Source organism: Typopeltis vanoorti, chromosome 1, assembly GCF_054136105.1.
Source record: "Typopeltis vanoorti isolate ZY-2024b chromosome 1, IOZ_Tvanoo_1.0, whole genome shotgun sequence".
In the NCBI taxonomy this organism is placed as follows: domain Eukaryota; kingdom Metazoa; phylum Arthropoda; class Arachnida; order Uropygi; family Thelyphonidae; genus Typopeltis; species Typopeltis vanoorti.
In genome coordinates, this window is record NC_143549.1 from 137,275,432 (window position 1) to 137,300,899 (window position 25,468).

The following is a 25,468-nucleotide window of genomic DNA, read 5'->3' on the forward strand; positions in this document are numbered from 1 at the left end:
ATCAAGGGTATATTACATGTTTGAAATCTGACAAGTCTGGCCTTGCTTCTCATGCTGTTAACATTAGGCATTGAGTTCTTTAGAACCAGTCAAAACTAATTCATTCCCATAAGTTAAAATTCAATTGTCTTTTCCTTGAAATGTGAAATGTTACGAAATCGTTTGGACCTGAAACAGTCAGACTGTATCCCAATATCCAAGTTTTGGGAAGTGATCACTATTAATTGTTCATAAGTTTTTTTTAAATTAATAATTATTTTAAATAATTTTTATCTTTGTTCCTTTGAACTCTAATAGTGTAATATCATATGCATCAGCTGCAGAGTGAGAGCTAATATATGCATTATTTATGACTCATCTTTTGAATGTAGTTAATTAAATGTTTATCTCCATGATGATGATGTCTACATAATGTTGGTTGAAATATAGTGGGGTTTTTGAATAAATTCTATATAATTTTTGTTACATGCATGAGCCATGAATGTTATTTTAATAGTCTGGTGCACATGTTCCATTAAAGCTATTAATGTCATATAGAAAGTAAACTGAATAAGTGATGAAAGTATTCATATGCTTTTGTTAGTTTATTCAGTGAAGCTTGCTACAACTTTCATATAGAAAGTGGATTAAGTTATTGAACTGTTTAGGATGAAGATATACTATGTTCAGTGTTCTATGATTTAAGATTCAGGAAGCACATTTGACTGATTTTGTTATATAGGAAGTAATTCTTGTGTTAGTTTTTCCTTCTCTGTAAGATCAAGGAAGAATAAAATTCTGTAGGAAGCAAGAAACTATAGTTTCAGAAGTTTTATCCATAATGAATGATAATTATTAGATTATATAATTGATGGGAAGCTCTAGTGTTAAGGCTTTCTTTCTACCATTTGAAGAATATATTGGTACTTGCATAGATCAGTTATACTGATTTTATATTTATAGATATATTTGTGTTCCTTTTCTAAATTAAGATTTTTCTTTTGGCTATTATAAAGATGTCTGAAGAGTCAATCTCTTAATGAGTTAAGAGTTAATCAGTTAATTTAAAGGACAAGTTAAGTGTATATGATATCCCAGGATATGATCTGTGTGGAAGTAAGTAGATTTGTAGGTTAGTTTCAGATGTTTTGTTATTATTTTGAATTTAAGAATTAAACTACTTGCAGTGGAGGGAGTAATTTACTAATGAAGCAAATGACAATAAAGTAAGTAAAAATAAAAATTCTCCACGCTCACACACTAGTGTTTACATCAATTCAAATAAATGGTTTTTGTGTCACCTGGATGTTAACAGGTGATATGTTAATATGTTATGATATGTGATATGTGATCAAAATAAAATCCCCACCAGACAGTGTTCCCATGTGGCTGGTTATTTTTGATGCTTAGGGAAAAATTTGTGCAATAACTGTCAAACTGCCAATATCCCTTTGATTTGTGAATAAAAACATTACAAGCTCTAGATATTAGCATAGGCAATTTCAGAGACCACCAAATAAGCTACCATCATTCCACATTTGCATTTCCTAATGCCTGTATAGCTCAGTGGATGTGGCGTTTGCACACCACGGCACTTGACCGCACAAAGGAAGATTTGCTTTCAAATCTAATCAGTGACTAGAGGAAATTATTCTAAGCCTTTTTTTGACTGGTTCCTGAGTTAGTCGATCTCTGGCATGGGCAAGTGGGTTTTTTCTCCCGGAAACTCAAGAAAATCAACCGTAGAACCCACATTATCTCAGACATTAAATATATTGTGTGATTTGGGACCACGAGATGGCAGCACTTGTTGAGCCATCTCTCTTTACTGCGTGCTGCTTAATTAGTGATTGCCTTGGGCCAGCCATCTCTGATTGGGTAAAGTGGAGATTGAACTGCCCACTCAGTCTCCAAAAGTTAGATAGGGCTAAAATGGCCTCGCCTACTTCCTATTTGGAAATAAAAAGACGTTAGCTGATTTTTTTTTTTTTTTAAATGCTGCTTTTCCTTCTGGAGATTAGTTAAACATTTCACCCCATCCCAAACCATCATTTCTTTCAGATACACAGAGCAGAATGGTTCAGAATCAAAGTTTCTAATGAAGTTGGCAGCTGTTTTCCCAGACAGCGTAATTATCTGATCAATTTCTTCTAGAATTTTATTAACTCTGCTGCTGAGCTACATAGCTTGCATTTAATTACATAAAATTGAAATACTATCAAAAATGTATTGTTTATTCTGATTCACGAATCTCTCAAGAGCACTAAGAAGTCTAGTATACCAAGACTATTCATTGCTCTCTCTCTCTCTCTCAGTCCTAACATTTGTTGAAGCTCCATGCAGATGTTGGCCTCTGTTGGATCACAGATACCCATAGCCGTCTGTCTCCTGCAGTTGCATGCAATTCAGAAGGAATGTGTGAGGGGGGAGAGCCAATATCCCAGTGTCAAATGTCATGGAATAATGGGAAAACAAACTGCACCAGATAAAACCTGTAATCAAACTGTTGCAGTCTAGTTTCCACATGATTTATAGAGAGGTAGTTGTTCTTTCTTAGCTTTCAAAAAAAAATAAATTTTTCTTAATCATCATATTCCTTCTACCTTTTAGATCAGTCTCCCATGTTATGTATTTTCTCAAATGTACAATCTGCAGGTAATCAAATCTAATGTTAACAGATTTTCTTTATTTTCATCCACCCCTTCATGGGAGGGGGTACCTGTCCCTTCACACTTACTCTTTTCTTTATTTTCTTCCCATATTCTTTACTCTATGTTTGCTTCTTATATATTTTTTTGTTTTTTTACTTAACCCAGAAATCTTATTCAGGAGACCAAAGTGGAAGTTTCCAAATAACTTCAGGCCTCCAATAAGCAGAACAGTAGTTTCGAACAATTGCCAAATGAAATTCATTTCCTACCATTCATATATGTCCATGCTGGAATTCAAACCGCCTCTTGGTTGGAGAGTGGATATATTAATGTTGAAAGTTTATTTTTCACTTGGTTAGAGTATAATAAAATTAGTTTAATCCTTTATCCAAGTGTGGATAAAGGATTAAACTAATTTTATTATACTCTAACCAAGTGAAAAATAAACTTTCAACATCTTTCTCTAAATCCAGAGTAATTTATTAAAAAAGGGTGGCACACCATTTGGCAACTCCTATAGGTAGAGATGACCTGCTAATGCTTCTGCCTGGTATCTCCACTTGGGCCTGGCTCCCACTGAAGAGACCTCAATAAAGGTCGAAACTAGTCTGGGTAGTGGCCCTTCCCTTAATGCATAACATTAGACATATCCGCAAGGAGATGTGTTTTGCATTATAGGAGATACTGAGATAGGAGTGTTGGTAGCTTGCTCCACCTTTGCAACTAGTTGCCCTGATGTTGTACCACCTTACCCTAGTCCTGAAGATACTTTCATGCGCAAACTTTGTTTGCTCACACTTGGATAAAGGATTAAACTAATTTTATTATAGTGGATATATTAACCACTCAGCCAATGAGACTGGCATGTCGCTGTTGTCATTATAGGAGATACTGAGATAGGAGTGTTGGTATCTTGCTCCACCTTTGCAACGAGTTGCCCTGGTGTTGTACCACCTTACCCTAGTCCTGAAGATACTTTCATGCGCAAACTTTGTTTGCTCACACTTGAATAAAGGATTAAACTAATTTTATTATAGTGGATATGTTAACCACTCAGCCAATGAGACTGGCATGTCGCTGTTGTCATCCTGTCAACATAAATGTTCATAAGGAGATGTCTTATTATATTGATGTATGTTGATGGAGGGAATGGAGACCTGGTTACCTAAAACACACACATGCAGTTTTTACACAGTGGTATACAGCATTCTTCTTATTACAAGATTGTGAAAAGTAATTTTCCAGGATGCCAGTGTTTTTGATCAGATGTATTGTCACATCTTATCTATATCAGATCTATAGCCACATCTTAGTGAAAATTCCACCATATGAAAAGAATGCAGATGGGGGTGTCAAAATAAACTCTTCTATTTATAACAACATAGAATTTTTATTAATTTAGACTGTCTTTATATTGCCACTCAGTTTCTGCACAAAAGATCACAACCAACAAAGTTGTAACTATCTGCCTTACTGTTCTGATATCTGTATTTTTAAGTGACTTTTTTTAAACCCTAAAAAACATTTTTCATAACTTTCCTAGGATTTCTTACATGATCTAGAAAGATATATTTTTCAAAAATTTTTTAAAATTTTATTTTCACTCCCTTATAGAGAGGAAAAAAAAAAAGTAGTTCGCTTTAAGGCACTATAAATGTAGACATTAGTTTCAGAGATAATTATATGTCATTTATGGAAGGGAGTGAGAAATACTCATTAGATTTTTTAACATTTCTTATTTTATTAATATAATTTGCTTATGTATATTATTTCTGGGAAAACTCCCATGTTACTCCTCTTAATAAACTATTATAATTATGGCTATTTTGCCTGCTTCAGTTTAGGAATGCCCCTGTTTAAATGTCATTGGCTATTTACTCATGGATTTTTAGGGCATTGTAGATGTAAATTTACCAAAAAGTATACGTAGCATAAGGAAGAGAAATTTACACATACCTTTCTCTGGGTGTTGCGGCTTTTCTTCTTTGTAAATTTACCAAAAAGTATATGTAGCATAAGGAAGAGAAATTTACACATACCTTTTTTCTGGGTGTTGCGGCTTTTCTTCTTGTAGAAGAAAGAAGAAATTAAGAAGAAAAGCTGCAACACCCAAAAAAAGGGTATGTGTAAATTTCTCTTCCTTATGCTACATATACTTTTTGGTAAATTTACATCTACAGTGCCCTAAAAATCCATGAGTAAATAGCCAATGACATTTAAACAGGGGCACTCCTAAACTGAAGCAGGCAAAATAGCCATAATTATAATAATTTGCTTATATTATTTGGCAATAAAATTGCTTGGTATCTTTAACATAATATATACCGAAGATAAAAAACTTTCTACATCTTAGTCTCATCCTGAGATTTTTATTTAATGAGGTCAAAGCACTTTTTGGCAACTTGTTGAGGTAAAATTTAGAAGTTCTGTATTACTTCACTCTTGGCATTTTTTAGGTCTGGCTCCCACTGACGAGACCTCAATAAAGATCGAAACTGGTCTGGGTAGTTAAACCTAGCTTATAAAATTGCTTGAATCTTATCTTTAACATATATATGTGTTGTGTGTTTAACATATATATATATATATATATATATATATAACATATGTGTATGTATCTATATATATATAATGTTTTTTCCCCTCCCCCAAAATTTTAACGTGTTTTGTTATGGTAAAATGTATAGATTGGTAGGATTTACATCAAACACATATACAGTTCAGTCAGTATATGATTTCCCCATTATTTTGCATTAGGCTATTCCATCCTGCCAGTCAACACTCATATCACAGTGAAAGAGCTGTATATAATACTGGAGGTGTATGGCATATGCTGTTCATTTGAAGTACTGATTAACATATGCCAGGAAGGGGATCTCACACACTTCAAAAAGGCATGATTATATGGAAGTTGAAGGTTGACAGTATCCAGAAACTCCCAATATTGTAGTCTGTTTCACAGATAGTTAGTGTGTTTATCTGATTTTACATTTTACAGAGCAGTAGTGGCTGAGTCAGTGGTAGATGCCATTTGCTCATCGATGCTTGTGGCGAATGTGGATTATCTCTTCCCTTGTTCAAGCTCCTAGCTGAAACACTGAAATGGCTGACCACAGAATTTAACTGAATTAAATGGTGATGGTGTTTCCTAGACCACAGTCCAGTGTACATACTTCATCGTGTGCCTCTGTAAAGACTGTAGTTGGCACCCTGTCAAGGTATTCATGCTTAACTCTAACCATTTGCAATCTGCAGTTTGCATCTGGGAGATGTCACTGGACCATTGAAGACTTGAACAAACTTGCCTTTATGTGAATCTCATTTTTAGCTATGCAATGTGGATGGTAGTGGAGGATTGGATGAAAACTTGGAATTGAATCATGCTAGCAATCTCTTGAAGACAATACCCATGGACTGTACTATGAATGCCTCAAAGTACCATCAATCCATTGTGGGTGATCGCTCTATCCCTTTATGGTGATGTCTTCCCAGATGACACAGGTGTGTTCCAGCAGGATAATTTGCTATGCCACATTTCCAGAGTGGCATAACATGTTATCCATATTGCATATTGTTTGAGATTGGTTTGCCTAACATAGCAGTAACTTCAAGTGGCATTATGATAATTCCCAAATTACAGATTTTAATCCAATAGAATGACTTTGGGATTTTGAATTGAGAAATTTCATGTTTTAATCCTCAACCCCCAAATACTTAATAATCTACAGGAAGCAATCCTGACAATATGTATACAACATATCACCTACAAACATTCAAAGCATGTAAGCAGAAGTTCTGGCAGCAAGAGGAAACCTACAAACTGTTAGGACTATGATCTAATCTTACCTGATATATATATATATATATATATATATCAGAAGCCATCCTTAATCCATTGTTTCCAGATTTATGTGTATCAGGATTACTAGATTATCTGCCCATTAATATATACATCATACTAATTTATTAAAGGTTTACACCTTTTCATCCCATCCATAAAAGGGTATAAAGGATAACAGAATGTATAACAGAATAAGGGTCTAAAGTAATAACAGAATTTAACATTTCAAATGTTTCTCTCAAATTCAGTATTGTAGCATATATGTGTGCAAAATACTATCTATAATTTAATATTCTGTATGCTTTATTGAATATGGGTATTTATTTATTTTATATGATGTCTTTATAAATTGCAAGGTGTGCCTTATTTATTCCTCCTTTTTCTTTTCTCTCAAACCATTCTCATCTACCTTGCAGCAAACACAGATGATACCATGTCACTAAAGAGATATAGATTTTAGATATTTTTTTTTTTTTTTTTTATAAGCCCTACACGATGTCATAAAACTATTACACAACAGGCAAAAATGTTTACCAAGCATACCGACTAATAATCGGCAAAAGTATGATAGAAAAAATAAGGGTATGATAGTGAGTGTAAATAAAATGAAAGAGCGTGTGTTGTATGGAGATTCCTTAATAAGAGGTGTGTTAGTTGAGAGTTTAACAAAATCGCACCAGCCCGGTGCGAACGTTAAGAATGTAAGCGAGTCAATTAGAATGAAAAAGCAGTGGGTGAAAGAATTGATAGTGGTGGCAGGTACAAATGATTTGAAAGGAAACCAAAAGGCTATGAATGAGGATGTGAAGGAATTGCTTGAGGTAGCAAAAGAGAAGAGTGAGAGAATTAGGTTGGTGAGTCTGTTGCCGCGGTATGACAGTGAAGAGTATAGAAGGAGGGCCATAATTGCTAATGACTTTATGCATGAATTATGTTTGATGAGCAGTGTGGAATTTGTGGATGTGTGGAATGAGTTCGATGGGCGAAAGGATTTATATAAAATGGATGGTTTATATTTGAATGGATCTGGTGTACAGAGACTTGAAAAGGTGTTGTCAAATGTAGTGGAAGTGAATGTACAGAATCAGGGAAACTAGAGTTATTAAGGGTGAGGGGGAAGTAGATATGCAGATTTAGGGAGACAGTTGAGTATGTGAATGTGTGTAATATGCCCAAGCGAGTAGGAAAGACCACGAATCAGAATGGGATAGTTAGTATCAGGCATCAAAATAAGGATGGGACAAATCAGCTTCTGCAATTCATGTATACAAATGCTAGGAGTATTAGGAACAAGAAGGAAGAATTTTTGGCCTTGGTTGGCACTTCCAGACCACAGGTTATTGGCATTAGTGAAACATGGCTGACAGAAGATGACACAGCTAGTGGGATTGAATGTGAGGGGTATGGTGTGTTCAGGAGTGACAGGGAGAATAAAATGTCGGGAGGAGTGTTATTGATGATAGCTGATGAGCTACAGCCAAGAAGAATAGAAGTGGAACTGCAGGATAGAGAAAAGAGCACATTTGAGGCTATTTGGTGTGAGATTGAAACTAGCAGAATTAAATATACAGTTGGGTGCTGCTATAGACCAAGTGATGGAATAGATGGTGGAGATAGTATGCGTAAGCAAATAGAAGATATGAGTGGAAGGAGGGTAATTATTATGGGAGATTTCAAATATGGTAACATTGATTGGAAGGAGGAGAGGACACATGGGAGGAAGGAATCGAATTTTATGCGGTTACAGCATGTAATTGAAAATACTAAGGAATTATTATTATCTAAGGTTCAGAGAGTGCTTGACCTGGTAATTGCATCTTAGAATTTGGCTGTAACGAATATGACCACGTTGTCACCAGTTGGTGAGAGTGATCATAGGGTCTTGACTTGGGAGGTGACTAAATGTGTGAAATTTACAATTAAGACAGGGTACATGTGGAATTATCAGGCTGGTAAGTATGACAAGCTTAGGAGATTGATTGGTTCAGTGCCATGGCACGTACAACTGCAAGGGCTAGAAGTTGATAGTGCATGGGATGCGGTTAAAAAGTGTTTGCATGAAGCAGTGGCTGATTGTATACCTAGAGTCCGAATAATAAATCAAGTAGGGGTTAAATGGATGAATAGCACCATTAAGCTTGAACTGCAAAAAAAAGAAACAACTATGGAGGGAATTTAAGGAGAAAGGTGACCTGCAGGCACATGAATGGTATAAAGCGCAGGCCAGAAGAATAACGAGTGTCCAATGGGACACAGAGCGTGCTCTGTGTCCCATTGAGAGGCCTTGTTTTTGTTGGCAAACAGAGTAAACAAGACCTGATAATGGGCAATCCTTTGTACCCAGTTCTAGCTAACATCTTCCTTGAAGATTTTGAAATGAAAGCCATATCTTCCTTCTCATTTAAACCAAAAGTTTGGAAACGATATGTTGATGATATTTTTATTATTTGGAATCACGGGCACACATCTCTCATAGATTTTCTTCATCATCTAAACATCCAACATCCTAATATAAAATTTACTGCTGATCTAGAAAATTATAACTCCTTACCTTTCCTGGATGTCATGCTTACACGATGCTCTGAAAGATTAAAAATCTCTATATACAGAAAACCTACTCATACCAATAGATATCTGCATAATCTTTCTCATAATTTTCCACCACAAAAACTTGGAACTATATCTACTTTAGGACACAGAGTACGCCCTCTCTTGAATGAACCAGTGAACTACAAAAAGAAATAAATCACCTCACTCTTATCTTTAAACAAAATGGATACTCTGAAAAAAACAATTAAGAAATTTCTTCTGGATCCTCCTAGGCAGTGCACAACAGAAACTATTAATTTTAAAGGTAGCATCTCCATTCCATACATTAGCACAGTCTCTAAAAAAATTAGCTAAACTCCTTAAAAAATATAATATCAGGACGTTCTTCACCACACTTCCTAAAATCCGTTCTCTAATCAGCCATCCAAAGCCTAGTCATCACTAGCTAAAATATCCAGGTGTTGTTAAATTATGGTGCGATTGCAATATCCCTTATTTTGGACAAACTAACAAATCCATTGAACAACGTATAGAAGAGCATAAGAGAGACATCTCTTTCAAAAGATCACATGCAACTGCGTTATCCAGTCATGTTCTTTTTTCAAATAATCCTAATGATGATCAACAAAGCCACTCCGTTTGCTGGGATAGATCAGAAAATATTTTTCGCTGTGATGATGAGTTTGAGAGAAAAATTGTAGAATCAAGGGAAATCCTACTGAACCCTGTCCACTTTAACAACAATTTGAGTTATAACATCCCAGATAGCCATGCTGCAGTTATTCAACATTGGCATTCACGTGAGCCTGCACGCACACTTTCAATAAACAATGGCACGCCTGTTAGAACAACTTGAAAAAATACGTTTTTTATGTATCAATTACGTGTGGCAATTTTTACCTGTAATTTCCAGTTATTTTAGATACTTCAATGTTTATTACTATTCTTTTCTTTTATGAATACCTGAGGAAGGCTATTATAAGCCGAAACTACTTGTATTATTCTCTTTAAAATCTTTATAAGTTATCTCGGTTTTTTAAGTCATTAAATCTATGTTTAAAAAAAAAAATATATATATATACACACACACACACACATACAGGGTGAATTTTATAATAGTCATTTTTTATAGTAATACAATGTTTCTTATAGTGATTTTTATTTGCTTTCTATGTTCCCACGCCTGAAGAAGTCGGACAATCCGATGAAACATGTTGCGTTTTGAATAAATTTAATTGTTTTTTTTTAGTTCTCGGATCTAAGTCAGTATCTATATATATATATTACAATAACATGTCTAACTGGTGTCTGTTAGTATAAATAATTTGGTTTATTATAATAATCATATTTTAAAACCTCAGCCTTGATTTTCTCTTAATAGGGTACATCAATATATTTAGACATAAATTATATAGCTTGATATATTTAGACATAAATGTTATAAGAAATAATACATTAAAACAATAAATTTTTCAACTATTACATAATATGGTTGGATAAGCAGAAAACTGCTTGATAGGATAAAAATATTCAAGTATATAATTGATTAGATAGATTCAGAAGAAATTTTATGGCAATAAATGACAGGTTGTAGCAGAACAAAGAGGTCATATGCTAAAGATTACTCTTTAGCATTCAGCAAAGATGTAAGGTGATCTTTTGGAGAAAGTAGTAAATGAGTAGAATGTGATTGTCAGAGCAGTTTAAATGCATCGTCATTGAATGAGTTTAATGTGAATTATAATAGAAATTACATTTTGATGAGTTGCAGACCTGCATTGAGATGTCCAAATAATAATCTCCGTTTTAAAGAAAAGTATCAAGCATTAGTAAGTTATCTTCCTGAAAAGCATTGTATCATGAACTTGCATATTCAGCTTGTTAATATTTGTAACATCCACCAGAAGTTAATCTTGTGTTTTGTTTTCTGTTTTATTTCTACTGTATTATTTTCTTTCTACTTCTTGTTAAAGAATAAAATATTATGTAGGTTTCAATGTGGGTACAGCAAATAGTAAGAGTTCTGGAAATCAAGAAATTAGACCAGAAGCGTACCAAGTGCCAGAATTCCAGCATCTTCAGTGGCTGATGGTTCATCATATTTCTATACCAGAGGCTTATTACCTTCTCTTGTGCATACTTCTAGGACTTCCACCTCCAAGCCTTCCTACTAATCCAAAGGTAGTTAAAAAAAAATCTGATCCATACATTTTATTTTGTTTATTATTTTATTTTATAGAAATTACATTAAGTTTTTGCAAGTTGTTTGGGACCCATGTACTATTTTGAATTTTTGAATCTACTATTTTTGAAACATCTTGTAAATGCTAAACAAAACTGCTGAACATGTACAGCATGGCGCAAAAAGAAAAAAAAAGTACTGAACAGATACATTATAACATATATCATTCGTTATAATAGTTATTCGGTACTGTTTTTTTCCCCCCATCATACTCTATCAGTAAAAAACTAATTTAACCAAGTGGGTTCATGAAATCCATGCCTTGTGTGTTGGAGATTGTATTTTATTTTAGTCTTGGACTCTGAGAAAGAATGAAAAGATTGGATGTCAGAGTGTGGGGAAAAATTGATATGGGGAATCATTAACTATAAGCGGGTTTATTGAACAGTCGAGGTTTTGAGAATATTTATTTAATGTTAGATTTACTGAATTTTCTAAAGTTTATAAAGATTTTGCATCTTAATTTCTAGTATTTTTTGTGACTGAAGATGTTGGAATTCTGTCTCCGACATTCTCAAGAAGGGTTTGTGTAAGTTGATCGATCTTATTCTATCATTGATAGTTCTTACTCTAGGAATGTTTATGAAATAAAAATACTTTCTTAAGCTATTGGCATCTAATGCATCACAACTCATCCAACAGAAGGAGAGTGAGTTGTGGGCTCATCTTCCTTCTAGTTACTTTACATAATATTTATTGGCATAAATGACATTTGATCACTTATGGATAATATAATGGTAGGATTAGAAGTAAAATGGTAAAGTATTTTTTTTTGGATAGGAAAGACAAAAGAGGAGGGAAAGCACTAGAAATGATTGCAAAAAAAAAAAAAAAATCATTCTCTCTCTCTCTCTCTCTCTCTCAGAGTGCAGGTATGGTATACTCAGTGGCGTATTTAGGTACTTCCTACCCTTATGCCCTCATAAAATGCCATCCCCCTCCATATTTAATGAACATGTTGATTTACATGCATAACCTATTTATATCATAAATTTGTAATATAAATATAATTACAAAAATGAGAGCCCGGAAATTTCCACAGCCCCTCAAAATTTGCCGCTCTAGGCCCGGGCCCATACCTAAATATGCCAGTGGGCATACTAGGATGTAATAGTGACAATAAATTGGTTCAAAATAGAGTTTGTGAGAAATGAGGTATAAGGAGTAGGTAAAGAGATGTAAAGAAATATATAATAAAGAGAGAAAATTATAATAGAAGAAATCAGGCAAACAAGTACAAGAGATATCTTGATTATTATGGGAGATTTTAATGCAAAGATTGGTCAGTACTCTGAAGATAAAGCAGAAGTAATGGAAAATTTGATCATGGAGAGATGACTGAAAGAGGAGATGACTTGATTAATTTTTGCAAAATAAATCAACTGTTAATCACAAATGCCTTATTCTATCACAGACCACAACACAAATACACCTGGACATCACCAAACAATGAAATCAAAAACGGTATAGCCTATATAATCGTTTATAAGAAATGGAAACATTCCTTCCAAAATGTCAAAACATTAAGAAAGATTGACATGGATACAGACCATGAACTATTATCAGCCAAACTAAAAATCAGTTTCAAAAGAAAGAGAGTAAACTACCAAAAACAAAAGATGATACATATCTCAAAACTCATTGATAGCTTGACCAGATCTAACCATCAGAGAACATAGAAAAAGTAAATAATCTTGTTTTAGATACAATCTCAGAGTCTTGGAGAAAAGGTAAAGAAATTATTAAAGAAACAGCAACAAAACACCTAGGCTACCAGACAAGAGTAAATAAAGATTGGCTTACACCAGAGATTTTGGACTTATGGAAGAGTAAAAGAATATCCAAAACTAACCTCTCAAAAAAGATAATGAAGAAAATAGAATATTATACAAAAATTTGAAAAACAGAAATAGACAAAAAATGCAGATTAGCAAAAATCTCATATTTTGAATAAAAAGCAGGAATGTGTGAAGAAGCATGTAAAAAACATGACTCCATGACCATTTATGAAATAGTTAAAGAGATAACTAGAATATACTCACTCAACCCAGTTTCAATATTGCAAAAAGATGGAACCACACCAAGTAGCAGTGAAACAATAAAATAAATATGGACTAATCATTTTAAAGAAATATTCACAGCTGAAGAAAACATAGGTCACGACACCTTCAACCCAGAAGAACCTTCTGACACAAAGGACATACTAAATGAAGAATACATGGAGCAATCAAACAAATGAAAACTGATAAAAGCGCCAGGCATAGACAACATTCCAAAAGAACTTCTGGAAAAAGGAGGAGAAAGCATAATAAATTACGTAATCAACTGTTCAATAAAATACTGAAGAAAAGAAATTTACCAACAGAATAGAGAACAGGCCAGATCATACCCATCTACAAAAGAAGATGTCAGATCCTTCACTAACTGTAGACCTATCACCCTTCTAAGCCACTGCTATAAAATATTCATCAGAATTCTTCAAAACAGAATTAAATATTCCTATGAATAACAGATAGAAGAAGAGCAAATGAAATTTAGAAATAGGAGAAGCACAATAGATGCAATTTTCACATTAAACAGATTAGCAGATCTTATTAGATACAAAAATTAAAAAAAAACTCTACTGCTGTTTTATTGACTTTAAACAAGGTTTTGACTCAATAAACAGAAGCAAACATCATTAAAATTCTAGAAAACAGATATAATACTGAATAGAACTGAATAGTAATTCTTGATACCTATTAAATTGTATCAAGAATTACTATTCAGAAACATTAGCAATAGTGAAATACAAAAACATATAAACAGATCAAATAACAATTAAAAAAAAAAGGAGTTTATGCCAGGCTGCCTATTGTCACCATTATTTAACCTGTACCTAAAATAATTAGTAGACGAAGGACTTCTGATGTGTGAAGGCATAACTGTAAATGGAAGAAATATGACACATCTAAAGCATGCTGATGACACAGTTATCACTACAGACAGCCAAGAAAAATTAAAATATCCTGACCAAGCTGCATAAAACAAGTAGCAAATATGATATGAAAATCAATTTTAGTAAAACAAAACTAATGGTAATAGGAAGAAACAGGGTAGCAATCCAAATGAAAATAGGAAACAATACTATAGAACAAGTAAAGCAATTCAATTACCTAGGATTAATGATCACTTAAGATCTAAACTATTTTGAAACCATAAAATACAGAATCAATAATGGATGGATAACAATGGGCAGACTACAAAAATGGAACAATAAAAGATTAAGCAAAGAGCTCAAATTAAAGATATATAAAACAATGACAATTCTCACAGTGCTCTATGGTTCAGAATGCTGGATCTTGAGAAAAAAAGAAATGGATAAACTCAATGCTTTTGAAATGAAATGCCTAAGAAAAATCAACAGAACAAACTTGACAAAAAGAAAAACAAATGAAAAATTCAGAGAAGAACTTAACTTTATAGAAACAATAATTACAGGTAAGCTTCCCCCCCCCCCTTACTTCAAGATCACTCTACCTCCCTCCCTACAGACTTTGATCACACTCAAACACAGATCAGAACACTCCATAGACTTCAACAGGTCATCTCTTGGCCTGTGGAAGTCACAAACAAATTAAAACCATATAACTCCAGATCCTTGGACATATGGATTACCAAAATTCCATAAACAAAATGTGCTATTATGTTCCATTGTGGATTGAAGTGATTCACCCCATCTTCTTCTTTTGCAGCTTGTCCCACTTAAGTGGGGTTGCTGTTTTTGGTATGAGTCTCCTCCACATCCTCCTGTCTTGAGCTGTAACCACATCCAAGTTCTTCATCCTCAAGTCCTCATCACATGACCAAACCATCTCAACCTTGCCTCCTGTATCTTCACTCCTAAGTTCGTAAGTTTCACTATTCCCCCTCACATAGTTATATCTCAGACGATCCTTTCTTGTCACCCCACAGATCCACCTAATCATTCTCATCTCTGCTACCTCCACCCTTCTGATATTATTTTTCCTCAGGGCCACAGTTTCCATAGCATACGTCATAGCTGGTCTCACTACTGTCCCTGTAGATTTTGCCTTTTAAATTGATTGGCACCCTCTTATCACATAGCACTCCAGCTCTCTCTCTCTCTCCAGTTCCTCCATCCTGCTTGTATTCTGCATCCCACTTCCTTCTCCTCTCCATCCTCTTCCCCTGTTGAACCTAAGTATCTAAAGTCCCTAACCATCCTGATGACATTTCCTTCCAGCTCCAGATCTGTCTCCTGGCCACCATCCACTTTGCAACACATATACTCTGTCTTACTTCTGCTCAATCTCATACCTCTCTCTTCCAGTACTTTCCTCCATCTTTCCAGTTTAGCTGCCACTTCTTCTCTTAATTCTGCACACAGCAAGATGTCATCTGCATACAACACTGTCCAAGGCGGTTCTTCTCTCACCTCCTCTGTCACCACCTCCATCACAATATTAAACAGGAACGAACTTAATGCTGACACTTGATGCAAACCAACTGTCACTTGAAAACTTTCTGTCTGTCCCAGGCAGGTCCAAACTCTTGTCCTCACATTTCTGTACATCTCCTGCACCAACCTGGCATATTTCTCTGGTACCTTCTTCTCCCTCAGACACCTCCAGACTTCCTGCCTTGGCACTCTGTTGTACGCTTTCTCCCGATCAATAAACACCAGATGTAGCTCCCGTTGTTTCTCTTGAAACTTTTCCATTATCTGCCATAACCCAAAGATAGCATCTGTCATTGATCGACTAGGCATGAAGCCAAATTGTTCCTTTGCAATCTCACCTCCTTCCTCAATACTCCATCAAGAACCCCTTTCTAGGATTTTCATTATGTGGGACATCATCTTTATTCCTGTGTCAGTCTTATGCATCCCTCTTTACCCTTGTAGATGGGGACAAGAGTACTTTCCCTCCGCTCCTTGGGTATATTTTCCTGTTGGCAAACTTTTAGGAATATTCTCTTCAAAGTATATTCTCTGTCTGTTTCTTATATCCACATCCTTCCTTAATACTCTTCCTCCAGAGTCTTTGATCTGCCTCACATGTAAGATGTCCTTTGATGCCTTATTTCTACATTTTGCTAATCGATAAATTTTTCTCTGTCTTACTTTTGTTTCTAATTGATCATAAGGATCTTGATATGCCATGGCCTTCGCCTCTGCAACAACACTCTTGGCTTCTCACTCTCTCCCTCTGTACTCCTCTTCTACTCATGACTCGTCTCACTTCTGCTTTGCCTTCCTCTTAGCCGTCACTGCTTCTTGTACATTATTATTCCACCAACAACCCTCCTTTTTCTCTCTAATCTTTCCAGATATTTCTCCAAGCACCTTGATTGCACAGCTGAGTATTGCTTTTGAATTATATCTCCACCAATCTTGTACACTTTCTAGTCCATACGAAATCTTCTCTAACACCCTCTCCCTAAAACAGTTCCTCACATTCTCTTCTTTTAAGCAAAACCACCTAATTGTCTTCATCCCATGGCTTCCAAATGTTCTTATCTTCAACCTTATTTTAAAGTCTGCGTACAGCTGCCGGTGTTGCTGTACAACTTGATCTATTGGGATTATCTTACAATTTGTCACTTCCTTAAGATGTTTTCTTCTAGTCAAAATGTAGTCAATCTGTGAACTGTTGTTACCACTTCTAAATGTTATCGAACGTTCTTCCCTCTTGCAGAAAAACAAGTTCACAATTGGCTGATCAAATACTACTGCAAAGTCTACAATCCTCTCTCCTTCCTGGTTCATCATTCCCACTCCATGGCCACCGTTCACCCTTTCACAGTCCCTATTCTGTCTTCCTATGTATTTGTTCTAGTCTCCTCCGACAATCACGATCTCATTTTCTTTCAGTTCCTTCATTTCTTCGTCTAGCATGTTCAAGAACTCATCTTTCTCCTCTGCTGTACAGCCTTATGTGTATATGCTCATCTTATGTGTATATGCCCTTGCAGGGCATATACACATAAGATGACCACTTCCTCTTCTCCAAGACCCAGTTGCATTCGCATGATCCTGTCATTCCTCCTACTCACTTCCAGTACGTCATCCTTCATTCTGCCACACACCACAATTCTGACACCATTTCTTCCCTCTTTATTCGCTCCAGAGTAGAACAATTTATACCCATCTGCTAGTTCCTTCAGCTTTTTCCCCCTTCCACCTTGTCTCTTGCACACATAAAATGTCCAACTTCCTCATCATGTCTCCTTCCAGTCATATAAGATTCTAAAAATCTTATATAACAAGGCAAAATTAATCAGTTCTGATAACAGTGCCTTAACTACTGAACTTGATCATATTCTCAACGCTTTCTTAGATAATGACTACAATTTCCAAAAAATATTAAAACCCCATAACTGCAACCCCCCACCCCCCATTTAGAGCAGAGACTACTCAAGGTCTATCACCATTCTATATATCCAGGGCACATCCGAAAAATTGACAAAAATCCTAAGGAAATACAACCTTACAACCACTTACAGACCCATAAAAAAGTGACTTCCTTTACTTCCTGCACCAAAGACCAGCCAGATTCCCTAGACCAGGGATGTCAAGCTGGTGGGCTGCATGCGGCCCCCAAAGCAATTTCTTGCATCCCACGATGCCACAAGGAAAGATTTAAAAAAAGATGGTTGCTTTTTATATTAAAAATGAAATACAGTATTCACTCGGGTATAACTCGCCCTCGCATATCACTCGCACCCCTGATTTTACTTACGAAACATTCCAAGGAATGTTTCGTAAGTAAAGCATTACATAAAAAAGCATTCCTTGGAATGCTTTTTTATGTAAAAAATTTATTTTTATAGCAATGGCCACTTAGGACTTTTGCAATATGGTTGAAAACGAAATTAGTGAATTAATTGATGGGGAAACTGATTTAAATGACGAGGAACTGGTACAATTAATAGACGACGTCAAACCAAATGGTGGGGAAAGTTCTGGCAAAGATTCTGATTGTGATGAATCCGTTAAAATATTCAGTTTAAAGAAATTAGCAGAAAGATTGGACTTGACAAGAAAGTTAGGAAGTTATTTTACGGATAATGATCCCTCAATGGAGCGCTCTGGAAAATTCACTAGACAATTGGATATTTATTTAGCTCCATATTATGAACTTAATAAAAAAATTGCAGCATAGCAGTAAGCAAGGTCTTATTACTAACTTCTTGATAACTAAATGAGCCAAAGTATGCTATGAGAATTATACAAATGATGTCCTAGAGATTTCAAGTGATGATGACGTCTGGCCACTTGAAAATAAAGAACATCTACGAAATGTTCGTTTTGAAGACAGTGATGACAATTAAAATATGCACTTTATTTTATTTTGCCTAAAACATTTATGCATTATGGGCAATGAAGTTTACATACAATTTGTAATTTTTATAGGCTTGTACTTTGTATTTGTTTTATAGTTTATGTTTTCTTAACTTACGTGAATGACCTGAATTAAATAAAAAATATTTTTTTGTTGGGTATGTCCTTGTTTATATAATTAAAAAAAAAAACGATTTCGGAACATAACCCTACTTTTTCTATATGATCTGAGTCTTGCATAACGTGATTTATATACCACTGCATTTCTATGGAACCTAACATCCGTGTTATACAAGGATTACCTGTATGTATATATACATATATATTTTTTTTTTAAAGAATAAATTTTAAATGACTTTAAACTGAGATAAAATATTACATTTTAACGATAATGATACAACTAGTTTCAGCCTTTTACAGCCTTCTTCAGGTATCCACTAAAGGTAGAACACAGTAATAAAAAATTGAAGTTACAAAAAAAACTGAGAATTACAGGCAAAAAATGCAATACATAATTGACACAAAAACAATGTATTTTTCAAGTCGTTCTATCTAACGTACTTGTTTGTTGCATGCATGCTTCTCGTGAGCGCCAGTATTGAACATCTGCAGTATGGCTATCAGGGATGTTATAATTCAAATTGCTGTTCAAATGTTCAGGATTAAGGAGGATTTCTCTGGACTCCACGATTTTCCTTTCAAACTCATCACTGTTTTCGGATTTACCCCAGCAAACTGAGTGACTCTGTAGTAGTTGCAAGACAGGTAATCCTGATGATTCAGGTAGGCCATACAAGACTACCTGTATGACCCACCAGGTTTATCATCTGTGGGCTTGCTTGCAAGGGTGGATGATGTTGCAATAAATTTGTTTCTCCATGACTGAGAAATAGGTCTCAATAGTTGTTGCTGTGCAGGAATATCATTTCTCTTCCAGATATAGTCATAGCTTAGTGTAAAATGAGTGTCCATGTATGGACACTCATTTTACACTATGACTATACCTCATTTCTCAGTAAATCCACTGACTCCATGATCAGTGAGGAACTCCAGCAAAGGATGTTCCCTCATATGAGATTGAGTCTTTCATTATGGCATAGAGAAAATATCAAGAAGCTATACCATATTAAGCCTGAAATTAATCTTTGGCATTCCATTCTACTCAGGGTTCATGGAAAAGATTTTGTTCTTTCTTGGCTCTCCACCTACCCATCTTTTACAATACTTCCTATTAATAGATGATGATATGCTCGTGTGAGTATTGCCATCTACTTTAGCTGTTCATCATATTTTAATTGACTGTGTTATTATTTCAATGAGCACAGCTCTTATTATTAGATTTATGAATTAACCATTTTGAGATAAATTTTTAAATTCTACATTTCGACCTTTACATTAAGATCATCTCCCGGGAATAAACACGCACAACTTTAAAGCAACTAGCATCATGCTGTTCCAAGCTACATAATGTCTAATACTAATTAACCCATCTTCACTTCTAGTAAAGACATAAATAAATAATCATAAATTACATATGCAAATCATTAAACTCCTATTTTTGATATCTAATTATTACTGCTTTATTATATTAATGTAATCCTTCACCACTTAGAGTTCTTTAATTCTTTATCTCACCTATAGTTAAAATAACTTGATAATACAACAACTGACTTAATATGACACCTGCCTTGACATATTTTTTTAATATTAATCTTGCACTGGGTCAGGTTCCTAAGGAGGGCAAGATTGTGCCTCTTCATAAGGGAGGTGATAGAACTCAAGCATCAAATTATTGGCCTATCTCTGTGTCAGGTGTTGTGGTTAATAGTTTGAGAAGCTTGTGAGAACTTGGAACCAGAATTGGGTTGACAACAATGGTATTATCTTTGATGAACAGCATGAATTTGCTAAAGGGACGTCATGTTTTAGTAATCTACTTACTTATTACAATAAGGTGATGATTTTCTTGGACAGAGGAGAGGGATACACAGTATGTTCTTGGATTTTGCAAAGGCTTTTGATAGATTACTGCATGATAAGTTGATAGTCAAAGTAGTGCAGATGGGGTTGGATATTAGATTAGTACATTGGATCGGAGACTGGCTATCTTATAGGTAACAGCAAGTTTTGTATGGGGGAGCAATATCCCAGAAAAGGAAAGTCAATAGTGGTGTACCTCAGGGTTCTGTTTTAGGGCCATTACTGTTTAACTTGTATGTTAATGACATTGGCAAAGATTTGGATGGAGATATTCCGTTGTTTGCAGATGATGCAAAGTTGGGACGAACTAGGAAGAGTAGAGAAGATGTTGTGGCCTTACAAGAAGACTTGAATACACCCTCTGTTCAAAAAGAAACTTTTGATAGAAAATAAAACACAGGCCAATTATAATTATTCAAATCATTTATTTCAATCAATATACTATCTCTCAGCTTCGATTCAGCATTTGGCATGGTCAATTAATTCGTTAAATGTGTTTTTTATATCAGTTTTTGGGATACTGTTGAGGGTCGTGATTACCGCCGCTTGAACATTTTCAATGGTGTCGTATCGCTTTCCTTTCATCGACAAATGAAGTCGGGAAAAGAGGAAAGAAGTCACAGGGCGCTAAATCAGGTGAATACAGCGAGTGATCCATCACACAAACTTGGTTTTTGCTCAAAAACTGTCTCACAATGTTTGAATGATGAGATCATGCATTATCGTGCAAAAATGACTAGCTGCCTGCATCATGAAATTCATGCCGTATGCAATGAATTCTCTCTATCAATCACTTCAAAACTTCAAGATAAAACTCATTATTGATCGTTTGGCCAGGCGGAATGAATTCTTTGTGGATAATGCCCTTGGAATCGTAAAAACAAATCAGCATCGTCTTTACTTTTGACTTCTCCAAGCGACTTTTTTTCGGATGACCCTCTTCTGGTGGTCTCCACTCAGCACTCTGGCACTTTGTTTCGGGCTCGTACTCAAAACACCATGTTTCGTCACCAGTAACGATCGTTTCAAGGAAATTTGAGTCCTTATGAGAAGTTTTAATGAGGTCCTTGTAATGTTCAATTCGATACATTTTTTTGGTCATCGCAAATTCAATTATGAGGGCCCAAACTCTTGTAAAAGGAATGTCACTAGTGGTGTACCTCAGAGTTCTGTTTTAGGACCATTACTGTTTAACTTGTATGTTAATGACATTGGCAAAGATTTGGATGGAGATATTCAGTTGTCTGCAGATGATGCAAAGTTGGGTCGAACTGAGTAGAGAAGATGTTGTGGCCTTACAAGAAGACTTGAATGCACCCTCTGTCCAAAAAGAAACCAAACTTTTGGTAGAAAATAAAACACAGGCCAATTATAATTATTCAAATCATTTATTTCAATCAATATACTCTCGGTCAAAATGTTCTGCGGAGTTGATTTTAATCAATCTTCAATCTCATGGGCGATTTCGGGTTTTCTTTGATGAAACGCACTTTTTGGATGTTAACTTCGCTCAGTCCAGTTTTTGGATGGCCTGCCTTTTTGTCATCCTCAAGCATCTCATGACCACTTTGAAATTGCTTAAAGCACTCGTAAACTTGATTACGAGATAAGCATTCATCACCATGTGCTTTTTGAAGCATTTGATGCATTTCGGTAAAACTTTTACCAAGTTTAACACAAAAGTGAATCCCAGCTCTCTGTTTGAAACTCATTTTCCGACCATTCGTCGAAACACACTGTCACTATAACTCAGCTTCTAATGAAACAAATGTCATAAACAGTTGACACAACACTAATGAAGGATTTTGCTTTCAACAACAAAAAGATACAATAGGTGGCGCCACTAGTTCTAATTTTTAAAAGTTCGGTTTCTTTTTGGACAGAGGGTGTAAATTGAGTGATTGGGCAAGGGAATGGAGATGCGAGTTCAATGTTGCAAAATGTAAGGTTTTAAAATTTGGGAAACAAAGATGGGATGTAGAATGTATGCTTGGTGGTGATGTATTGTCAGAAGTTGAGGAAATAAGAGATCTTGAGACAGTAGTGGATAAGGATCTCAAATATAGGGGACACATTGCCAAAATTGTGAAGATAACATAAAGACTTCTGGAATTGTTGCAGAGGACACTAAATTGTAGAAGTACGGAGATTCTTGTTTCATTGTATAAAAAAGGCTTTGATTATACCACGCACGCACGCACGCGCACACACACACACACACACACACACACACACACACACATGGACTACTGTGCCCAGATTTGGTCACCTGGTTTTCAAAAGGATGAAGAGAAGTTGAAAAGGGTGCAGAGGCGACTGACTAAGGTAGTTTCTGACCTCTTGAATGTTGAATATGAGGAAAGATTGAGAAGATGCAATTTACAGAGTCTAGTGGATAGGAGGAAGGGGGGATATGATAGAGACCTGTAAGTTAGTAAGGGGTTGTTATAGGATCAATGTTGGAGAGGTTCTATGGAAAACAGTGGGAGATCAGGGGAGAACCGGTCATCCCTGGAAACTGTATAAAAAGGACGTAAGCAGGAGAGAGAGAAGTAGGTTTTTGCATTCTTAGAATGCCTTGCCTAAGAGTGTGGTGTCTGCAGAGAATTAGAGTGTGTTTAAGGTGTGGAATGATGAGCTGTGTGTATGATAAAAGAACTTCCTCAAGACCCCATGGGGTCTTGAGGTAGTAATAATAATCCCTGGCACTCCTGTTGAACTTTCTTTCACTAATGATATCTTCACTATTTTTGTTTCTGTAGTAATATACATCACATTTCATTTTGCATATATCACAAAATTACACACACACAAATGAAGTTTTTTTCCTACAGTATTAGTGCTTACCATGGTGTTACTGGTGCCTTGGAACTCATCACAGATAGTCTGTGACGATTGTTGCCACTTTTTGCATGCCACCTGTTTTAACACCCTTCTGTTCTTGTCAGTCATTTTCAGCAGCTGCCCTGGGTGTTTTCCTGCATTAGTGATGCCAGAACATCTCCATTTGTTGATCACATCAGCTGTTGATTTTGGATGCTCCAGTTGAGCCACAGTGGCATGTATGGACATGTCACCAATGTGACATCCACAATGACACCTCTATCAAAGTCACTGAGTTCACGTCGTGTTGCCATACCACATGTATTCAACTGCTATGATGAAATACTGCTTCCTACTACCTGTACACTGGTGTTTATGTTATTAAGAAACCTGAAATGTTCTATAACTTCAAATAACAGGGGTGTCTTGGTAGATTGTGCGTGTGCGTGCATGCACACATACTGGTTAATATGTACATATAGACTCCTGTTACTATACAGCACAAAAAATGGAGATAATAAATACTCTGAAAGAAGAGAGTGGTAATCATTTCCTCCAGTGAGAAACACTCAGAACTATACACTGGATTAGATCTACCTTTTTTAAAAAATGGATATAAAAAAACCAAACAGATGATAGTCCGTGAAAACGAGAAACAGTGATTTCAGCAAAACTATATCTAACCCATATATTAAAGGTTTCTAGTTTAGCTCTCTTGTATTTTTTTCTGTATTCACTCAGTGCATCTGTTGACTTACTTATTAGGAACTTTTGATATGATTTATTCTTTTCTGGGACCAGATCCTTGACTTTTTGCATCCAGCAAAGTTAAGATTTTTTTTTCTTTCCTTCACCACCTATCTGTCTGTCTGCCTGAATCAGTCAATGTTTTCTTCATACTTTAACAAGATTCCAAGGTTTGATTCTTATTTTCAAACTGTTTATTCTTTTGTTGAAAGTTTTTTTTCACTTGGATATAAATTAAATTATAAATATCAAGAAATTATTCTTGATTTATTCTTTATCCAAGCATAATGAAATATTTATTACTTCATGGCTAGGCTACTTGTGTACAGAGGCTAATAACTTCATATTAATTGCCTTAGTATTCCATAATACTTAGTTTAATGCTTACATAAATAAAGAAATAGAAAACAGATTGCATGTGGAAAAATTTTTCAGTTGTCACAAATGTATAACACAAGTGATCACAAACTTATTGTTGTAAGATCAAACTTGCACATACTAGATCTTCTGCTATTATACCTATGGTTTTACATTATTTTATTAAAAAAATTAAATAAATAAAAATAATACTTGATATAGTCCGTCAGAACATGACTTCATGATATTGTTTCCATCTCAGAAAACAAACAAATGAATCCATTTAATGTGTGCATGCACATGCAATAAGTCATACAAAAAAAAAATTCCCTTTTTTTTTTTTTCTTGTTGCAGTTGAGTTTAGATACTATTTGGTCATTCCTGTTTGGGGCTCCAACAGGTCAAGCTAATGTTAATCCTGCCATCTGTAGAGGTGAGCTTAGTCCCGAGGCAGCAGTTGTGCTTTTGGCTATGGTGAGGACCATGCTAAACCAGGTACTGTCATTTTTACAGGTAAATGTATTATTAAAATATGTTTTCTGATAAGTAAATCTCACTTTTACAAAATGCCACTCCAGTTTTATAATTCAAAGATGTTCGTGCCGTCAGTCATCTGAAGTAGAGATGCACACTCACACTTGCTGTGTTTATGCATCTTCCCTTAATATTTTTAGATAACCTAAATCTTTTTCTGTTATTCAAACTCAGAGTATTTGCTGTCGTTTATATAGAACATGGGGGAGATTTAATCTGTCTCACAAATATATCTTAATTTGTTAATTTGCTAATGTTGCACTTAACATTAGCATCAGTGTGAGTGTGAATGTTGTATATTACAGTTTCTTATTATTCAAGCAGTATTTTCTGTTTCTGGGCTGAACCACTCATGAAAATGCCACTATGGTGGAATTTTGTTGTGTGGAACACACACACACATATACTCTTTTTTTCAC

At 35.2% G+C, this 25,468-nt stretch overlaps 1 protein-coding gene across 3 annotated transcripts in view; it reads left to right on the plus strand.

Moving 5' to 3' along the window:
- bchs (WD repeat and FYVE domain containing 3 bchs) overlaps window positions 1–25,468 on the plus strand; it is a 1,305,514-nt gene that overhangs the window by 600,689 nt on the left and 679,357 nt on the right. For all 3 annotated transcript variants that reach the window (XM_090399415.1, XM_090399420.1, XM_090399430.1), the window contains exons 33-34: window positions 11,012–11,202; window positions 24,870–25,010. In XM_090399415.1, coding sequence (XP_090255541.1) covers window positions 11,012–11,202; window positions 24,870–25,010 — 332 coding nt within the window. The remainder of the gene's footprint in view (window positions 1–11,011; window positions 11,203–24,869; window positions 25,011–25,468) is intronic.